Consider the following 9,205-nt stretch of genomic DNA (forward strand, 5'->3'; position numbering starts at 1 on the left):
TGTTATATATAGTTGTATTTGTGAAGCGCGGGCCCATCTTCCTGCAATCCAACCCTACTCATGCCATTCTAAACCCCATGCTGCAGGTGATTGCTTCATCAGAAGCTAAGCAAGAGTTTTGGCCATGAATAAACCTCTCCCTCACTTTACCTCAAATGTCCTATTGGCCCTCATCTCTTTGAACCTAGGGGAATGATGATATTCATTGAAGCACCCTTTTTTCCTCTCCTCATAGAGCACATAAGGTATTGAACACGACTTAAAAATCCGACTCAAATCCGATCCGAATATTTTGGGTTAGGGTCAACCTGGACCCGAAACGGGTCGGGTTCGGGTTCAACAATTCAACTCGTTTCAAAAATCGGGTAAGGTTCAGGTTGACCATTTGACCCAAAATTGACTCATTTTGACACGAAAACCCGTTTGACCCATAAACCCAAGATTGACCCGTATTCGACATGTTTTTTTACTAGAAAATTGGAGATTGTCCCTTTTTTGAACCCGAAAACTAGTAGTTTTTGGTCGACCCGGGTCATTCGAGTCGTGTTAGGTTGGCCCGGGCCGGAAACGGGTAGGATTCGAGCCCAAAAAACCGACCCATTAGCAAAAACAGGTCGGGCTCGGGTTGACCCTTAAATCACTTTGATCGCACGTATTCATATTTCATTTCAAAGCTAAGAAATATTAAACTTGATTTATGTACTGATATTCTTATGTCAAATAAACTTGACTCATGCACATTTCCATTTTTTTCAATACAAAATTAATTTATTAGGCAACAAGTTTACTTATCTTCCACAATGCATAAGTTGACATATATTTGAGCTCTATACGAATCTATTTAGGACAACAACCACAATTTCGTTTGCCTTCAGATTTTTCACTGTTTTTTTTAAAATCCCTATGGAGAAAAACTATTTTCTGTAACTGTAGTATGGAAGTTGCTTTCGCCACAACAACTTTAAAATTAACTTTATAAATGATGCAATCATGCATTTCAAACATGTCCTAAATCACTTTCCAATAAATAAATATATATATTTTGTTGCGTCCTAAAGTATTCACGGCGGTAGAGAAATATAAAGTTTAACGTCTTAGTATTGTACGAAGATCCAGCACACAAGCAGATAAGATAGAGTGTTTAATGTTCATAGGAGTGTGAATTGTAAGCCGTCCTTCCGGCCTCCCGCAGACGCGACCCGAGCTACCCGACGAGCCGACGAGTCGATCAGCCCAGTGTCCGAGCTCGAGCTCATTTAGCGTTCGAGCTCGAACTCGTGTTCGAGCTCGACCCGCGAGCTCGATAAGCTCGGCTCGTCGAGCCCATTAACGAGTCGAGCTCGAGCCGGCTCGCAAGCCGGCTTGACTCGGTTGCACCCCTAAGGAGAAGCAAGGAGGCAAGAGCGATCTTTGATCTCTTGCTTGGAGCTCCTTTTCAAGAGAAAGGAGGGGGTCTATTTATAGATTTATGAATTGGCATAGCCCGTAAATATGTGACAGATTAAGGGTAAATGGGGAGTGGTTGGATGGACAGCCGATATTGAATCCCTTGATCGTGGACCGTTCGTCACACATTTGAAGGTCTTAATGATGTCAAAATTTGGTGATCTTGTGCTCATTGGATTCATCTCATCGAGCCTCTAGATTCGACTATAAGCATGTCATGTTTAGAAACCATTTGGTAACCCAAATTGTGGTTTGAACCTTCCAACATTGCCTCAGGTCCTTGATTTGGACTCATTTGGGTTCAGATTGAGTCGAATTTGGTGTCGTTGGATTTGTATTTCCGAGACGCTCAATTCGACTGTAAGTTTGCTGAAATCAGAGTTCAGATGGTCCCAATTTTAATTTTGGAAGTTTCCAACTTGATTTTACATCGAGATTCTTGCCCGATCAAGATAATTTTTTGATGACTTATCAATTCTGGAAAAAAAAAAAAAAAGAGAGAGGAAGTTTTGGTATTCTAGGTAAATTTTAGTCATTTTCCTATCATTTGTTAGATGGTAATGACCATCAATATTCTCATTTATAAAGCTTTACTCTTGACGGTGTAACCTTAACAGCTCTACTAAAAGAGAGGGTGTTTATACTTATAAAAAATTATAAGACGTCTATTTTTAGTTAATTTCTAGCCTACAAAGACAGGAGTAATGGGTCGACCAAATGTCTCAAAAAAAAAATTCAATGAGCCCAAGATTGCCGAATTCCGACATCATTAAGGCCGTCAAATACCCAACAAACGGTGCATAATCAAAGGGTTCAATATCAGCCGTCCATTCAAACCACTCCATAGTTGCCCATGACACACCTATTTATGAGCCATGCCACTCTAGAAAAACTATAAATAGAGCACTCATTCTTCACAAAGGGGAGGCAAGTGAAGAGAGAGAAGAAGAAGAGAAGAAGGAGGAGAAGGAAGAAGCTCCTCCTCGACCACCGCCGGAGCTCTTCCCGCCGCCTGAAGATGCCGGAACGCTATCGGATTTTCGAGAAACGCCGGGAATTTGCAGAACTTTGTAAACTTGCTTGAAGAAAAGAATTGTAATTTGATTGCCCCGACTTGTGAGACGAATCAACCATTTGTAATTTGCAAAACACTAGTGGAATTTTTCAACTGGGCGAGGCCCTGTGGTTTTTTCCCTTTTTGGATTTTTCACGTAAAAACTTTGGTGTTCATTTCTCTTTTATGTTTGTGTGCTGAATACTCGTACAACGCTCGGACGCGAATTTACAAACTCTACCGCCGCGTATATTCTAGCACGCAACAATAGTATTGATTTTCTATTTTAATTTATAATTTTTTTTTATTTTTTTTATGAAATATTTTTTAGATGGAATGAGCGCTAGAATTTGGCCTAACGAATTTCTCAAATTTATTTACAATCAGTAGGCTTTAAGATTAATAATATGAAACAACTTTATGTGAATAAAGAACAAGCAGTCCGAAAGGATTGTAGATTCTTCTAGATTCCAATTCTCATAATAAAAACTTTAATTATTAGTCGAGGATGGGAAAACACGAGGGCGATTGATTTATGTTATTTTTCATGTTTGGATATTTAACACTTAATATGTGAAATGATATATTTTTTTTTGCGTCATAAAAAATTCAGCTCGATCACACATGAATCACAAAACATATTTGAATTAGAAATTTTTTGAATCAAATTTAGGGCAATTCAAGCTCTTATTTCAACAAACAAAGTGATGCCCGCTATCTGTGTTGCATGCCGTCGCCAACCACATTGCTCATGCCATGGGTTATATGGTTGATGCATAACATCAACATCAACTCTGACGCCAAACATCATCACCAATATTTGTACTGAATATCTTAGTATTTGTTCTCCTCTCCTCCAACAACAAAAACAAACAGCAATAGATCTTACGAAGATAACTCTCATGCTACAAGATTCATCCAACTTTCACCGCAGAATTTGTTCCGTATAGTTTATATCTACTATATTGTATCAAAATCTTTCCTAATCAAGAAAAAAGATACTGTTGAGACCATCTTTTATATGTATTATAGATATTTGCATAAAACAATGACTCAAAATGGTAACTTCAATGATTGCATAGAGTTGGGACTTATCAGCAGACTAAAAATTGAAAATTGAAAGCTAGAAATATTATCAATTGGTAACTGTTCGAGAACAAACAAACATATGGGGCGTTTAATTAGATAAAAATAACCGATTTTTGGTTGGTACATATTTAATTTTCTGGTCGGCAACAAGATCTTCTTTAACATTGATTACTGTGACTAAATTCAGTTGGTACATTTACTATACCGACTGAAAATATCATCAATAATTTTATTTTTATTGCTAATTTTCAGCCAGCAAAATTGAACATAGAATAAGGCTTCCTTTTGGACAATTTTCTTGCAGCTTTTTCAAGTAGCTTTCTAGCACAAAATTTCTTTAAGAGCAGTGAAAAAAACAATGATAAAAAGCTGTCCAAATTTCCAAACAAAACCTAAGACAATCGGTGATTTTTTTTTTTACCTATTGTCTGGTAAGTTGATAATTTTAACACAACTCACTTTGATATATTGGTTGGAAGCTTACGTATTTGATATGTATATGAATTTGCCTAATAATGAGAATATGCTAATAACACTCGTATAGGTAAGCTTTTTTGGCTAAATAAAGGTTGCAACCAAACTGTTTGATACAACATTTGAAGGAACCTTTTTGAATTTTTTGAATGTCTGAAATATTATTGATTTCTTTCTAGGAGTACCTAAGAAGTAGAAACCAAATGCCATTGGAGGCAATCTCTTTAACCTTCATATTGATAGGTTTCTCAAAAATTGTAAAGCATAATTGCCCAATGCCCATCATATCAACAATAGATTTGTCATGAATTAAATGGTTCTAGGATAAAGAGAGGAAACAATTCTTGTTCACAATAAAAGACATCCATTAATGTTTGAATTTTCTAGTAATGTTTTGTAAGGCTTCTTAGAGAGGGGAAAAGTGGTACTGTGAATGAGAACCCAAAAAGAGTCATTGAAATTGGAAAAACTAGATCACTATGATGAAATTAGAATCATAGATTATGCCCATCATCTCGGCTTTATGGAAAATATTCATAGTATTGTGACAGTAAATATCAAAATATTCTTTATTATAAGAAGGGTGAACATGGTGGTAGTATGATAAGAGATAATATGCACGTCTTCGATGGTGTTGTTATTAAATAAGAATTTTGTGATCAAAGAGCGTGTCGTTTTAATGACACCCTTTGGAATTACAGTAGACTTGAACTAATATAGAAGATAATTCCAAGTAGTGGATTTAACAAAATACAACTTATTGAAAAAAGATAATATTTTTTGTTTGCAACCATAAATTCAAGCAATAATTTTGTTAAGAATAGGAGAGCAATCTGTTATATCCATTCTAGAGGAAAAGATGATTAGCCCCAAGCATTTTTATAGTAAAAGGAAGTTTTACGGTTCCTGGAGTTGTAATGAGATGAGAAATAGATAAGTTGTTACATAGCTTTCAATATTGCAACGACAATTTATGGTGACATAGATAATTTATGTTTTTCATATAAAGTCATTTTTTGTTATTATAATAGAGCTTTCAAGGTTGCAACGATATTTTCTGGTATAGCAGTGCTCTCAGCGTAGCCACGCTCTCAACGTTGTTGTGCTTGCCAGCAAAGCGCTGCAACGATAAACCTTTTTTTTTTCATATAAAGTCATTTTAAGTCATTGGAAGTTCAGATTTTATAATAAATGAGAGAAAAATGATCCAACAAGCTCAAATTATAGAGGGAGCTATCATGAAGATAGTAATGGGGGTTATCCATTTGATGGTTGAAAAGTCTTTGTTGTGGATCTCCATCAAACTTGCTTTGAATGTACAGCATTCAAGTAAAGCAATTTCATATATGGAATATGCCTACACCTAATTTTTTTTTCATTTGCTTGTCTAATATAATTAAAATCTCCAAGTATCATTCATGGACTAGAGATTTGGTTGGCCAAATAAGCGGTAGCTTACCATAGACCTTTTCTTTCCATAGCACCATTTTTAGCATAAACAAATAAATTGTAGAACATGAGAGTGGAAGTGTATTTATGATGATCATGGATGAGTAAGAAGAACATAGAAATTGACTGTTTTTTATTTCCATTTTATTCAAATACTACCCCAAGGGTAGAGATTAGAGTTTTCATATTTCCCTCATCAAGAAAGAGTTGAAATTTCCTCATTATAAAAGGGGATCATAATTGATTTTAGATTCAAGGAGAGTAAAGATGTTAATACTTTTTTTAGAGATAATTTTTTGCAGTCAAGAATATTCATGTTGCCATGCAAACCTTTAACACTGCAAGCAAAAATCTGAGGAAAATTCATAGAGAACTATTGTTTTTGGTAGTAGGGATGTTTCATGTGTTGAGAGTTTCTTCCTTTTGGGGGAAGGAAAATGGCGACTTGATTGAGGTCAAATATTTAATTTACTCAATTTAGTTGATTTGGTCAATGTATGGGTGATATAGGAAAGATTAATAGAGGTAGAAAGGGTCGATAATCTTTAACAAATTAGAGGTAGGTTTATGTTCATCGATCCTATAGCTCTTTTGAAGGAGATGAGCCGTTCAGGTCATTAAGCTGAGAAGGAGGAGAGAGAAGTTTTGTATGATAGAGTGGAACTCGATGGTAAGTTAGATCAAGGGTGATATTTTTACAAAGGATACATTTGGCCTACTTGGATCTCGATGAGTGGGTATAGCTTCTTGCCTGATTGGAGCTTCTTCCCCTATTAAAGAGAGATTATTACGTGGGGTGTCCGGACCATCCGGAGGCGAATCCGAACGCGCCACGTCACCCAGATGCACCGGGGTCCGGGTGAGATGTGGGGCATCCGGATTCGCCTCCGGACAAATCCGGACACCGCACGTAATAATTTGCCCCTGTTAAAAAGGGTCTTGATATGTTGTGTGGAGGTACTTGGGTCTAATGGGTATTTGATGGATTATTGTGAAATAGCATCACATACTAGACCACAATTGGGCTTCCTTTCATGTATAATATTTTCTTTAATCTCTATATTATTAAGGTCCAACATAACCTGATCGAGCATTATGGATTTGGTGGAGAACTGAATCTGGACAAAGTGAGCAGTGATATTAATGCCATGAGTGAGTCAACAACTAAAGGAGACCCAAATTTACTGATGATTTTAGATATTCCATTCTTATTCCAACAACACAGTTGGAGAGCTTGATTCACATGTGAATGTCTTTGAAATCTACTGACCATGCTTTGAAGATGAATAGTTGGCCATTAATGAGCCTTGGGCCTCCATTGTTAACTAGTTTAAGATCCTCCAAACAATTAAACTAAAGAGAGAACTTCTCATCAAGAGAGATAAGTCTGAAATTGCATTTGATTTTTTCATCACAGGAGGTATAAGAGAGTAGTAAACTTTCAGGCTACTCGGCCGAAGCCTGAAGGAGGAAAGAAATACTCAATATAGCTCAAGCAAGGAAATGGGATGCCGATTCATTTCGGAAAAAAAAAAAATCTAATAAAGTGAAAGTGCACGAGAGTTTTTTTGATTCAACACAATAAAATATATTTTAATATAATGAATTTATTAATAATTGTCACATCATTGAATAGATATGATTGATGAAGACATTCATAATGATAAGAGTTTGTGATCCTCCTCACATGAAAAACACTTTAGTGAAAGGCTACGTGCCTCCTTGATTGGCGGCCTTAACTTCCACTATCACTTTCAACAATTTGATAGTAAATTCACCTAAAATTAAAATAATAATAATAAAAAACAAAACAGTATATAAATGTGGGAGCATATTGATTGAGCATTTACAATATTTTGTAACATCTTATTATTGGAATTTTTTTTTTTTATGTTGATCCATATACTTATAAATATAAATAAAATATTATATATTACATGATATTTAAAATTGAGCAAATTAAATTTATGATCTATTTAAGAATTAAATTATTTTTTGGCTTAAGTGACATCTTGATTAAATTTGTATGGAAATAATTATTTGTGTAGAGCTCAAGTATTTATTTTATTTTAATGATAAGTTGAAATAAAAATAAATATATTTGAAGTATAAAAGGATCATGGTACTCAGTTTAAGCAATGAAGTTCTCATTTCTCATCTTGAGTGAAAGGAAGGAGTCTCTCACTCTCTTGGAGAACGCCGTTTAAAAGGTGGAAGACTGAAAACCTAAATTTGCATTACAATGGATTCGAGTATACTTCTGATAATTCTTCTCAATGATTTGCCATGTCTTTATGAGGCGCTGAAATTATTACTTCATTGGAAATCCTAAAACTTATAAGAAAGAGAAATTCCCTTACCAAATTACCATTTGCGACAAAATTTACAACAACATTTTCCATCGCATATGTTTTACAATGCTGTAATATAACAAGAAAGCTCAAGACAAAAAAAAGATAGAGATAAATAATCTATATACATATACTTTAAAGAGAAAACAACAAACATGATCAGAAACCTTTATCTTTACAGCTCTACCACTCATAAATTAATATGGTGGTCCACCAGCAAGATAAAGAAGACAAGACAGTGCGAAGACTAATCTCATGATCTCATAAAGCAAACATGAAGGTCCCTCAATCTTTATTTTTTTCACATGAAAGAGGAGAAGCAAATTGACAGTTCAGGCAAGTTAATCCCAGCTTTCTTACTTCATACAATGACTTAGACCTGATCTACACTCTTAGCTAGCCTTAAAATCCAGCTATCTAAAATAGCTAAAAAAACAAATAAAAACAAAACCTTTCAATTCAACCACAGGGATGAACAACTCCCCACCATTCTCTCTGCACAAAAGCTAGAAGAGGAGTTGCAGAATCTTCAACTTCTTCATCTTCAATCTCATGATCAAGCTGCTCTGCCTTTGTCTCCAACAAAATCAGCGAGCAGCGACAGAGGGGACAATTTGTTCTTCGATGTTCAATCCATTTATCAAAGCAACTGCTATGAAAAAGATGACTGCAGCTTAGTTGCCTGACTGATTCTCCTTCACCAACTTCTGATAAGCAGAAAATGCACAGTAATTGCTCGCCAACTACTTGTTTGTACTGAAAAATGGCAATATTTGTATCAGATATGGATGTGGCTCTGTTGCAGACAGCGAGATATGTTTCCAAGGAGGTAGGATTCATTGATTGTGCGTGGGTTGGTGTTGTTGACTGTAAGTGAAGGATTCTGAGAAGGGGCTTTAAGAGAAGAAGGAGAGTGGACAAACAAGGGAGAACTAGCATGGACATGAATGAGGATGGGAGAAGCTTTCGCATTGTCATAGTTGTGCAGAAGAAAGAGACACTGACTGAGAGAGAGAGAGAGGTTATTGGGTTTTGCAGAAGAGAGAGAGAGAGGGGGGTTTGGGGTTATGCTCTAGTTTCAGTATTTTACTAATGCCAAAATTTAGCGTGGTTTTTTTCTTCTTGTACAACATTAAAGAAGACATGCATTACCGGCTGTCCTTTTCTCCGCAATAAATAAATGCTTTGCTTAGTTGGGAGTACTACGAAATTAACAGGAACTTAGTATAAATAAACAATTATTTTGTATTAATTACGTGTTAAGCGGATATCACAGTTTTTTATGAATAATTTTAAAGATTATTCGAAAAATATAATATGGGAATATTCTTATCTAAATTAA

At 35.5% G+C, this 9,205-nt stretch overlaps 1 protein-coding gene across 1 annotated transcript; it reads right to left on the reverse strand.

Moving 5' to 3' along the window:
• Window positions 1–7,969: 7,969 nt before the first annotated feature.
• Window positions 7,970–8,884, reverse strand: LOC110108671 (E3 ubiquitin-protein ligase RHA2B). The gene has a single exon (XM_020839419.2). The coding sequence runs from the start codon at window positions 8,839–8,841 to the stop codon at window positions 8,323–8,325; it is 519 nt and encodes a 172-aa protein (XP_020695078.1). The 5' UTR covers window positions 8,842–8,884; the 3' UTR covers window positions 7,970–8,322.
• Between the last annotated feature and the right edge of the window lie 321 nt (window positions 8,885–9,205).

This window comes from Dendrobium catenatum, unplaced genomic scaffold (assembly GCF_001605985.2).
Source record: "Dendrobium catenatum unplaced genomic scaffold, ASM160598v2 fragScaff_scaffold_54, whole genome shotgun sequence".
Taxonomy (NCBI): Eukaryota; Viridiplantae; Streptophyta; class Magnoliopsida; order Asparagales; family Orchidaceae; genus Dendrobium; species Dendrobium catenatum.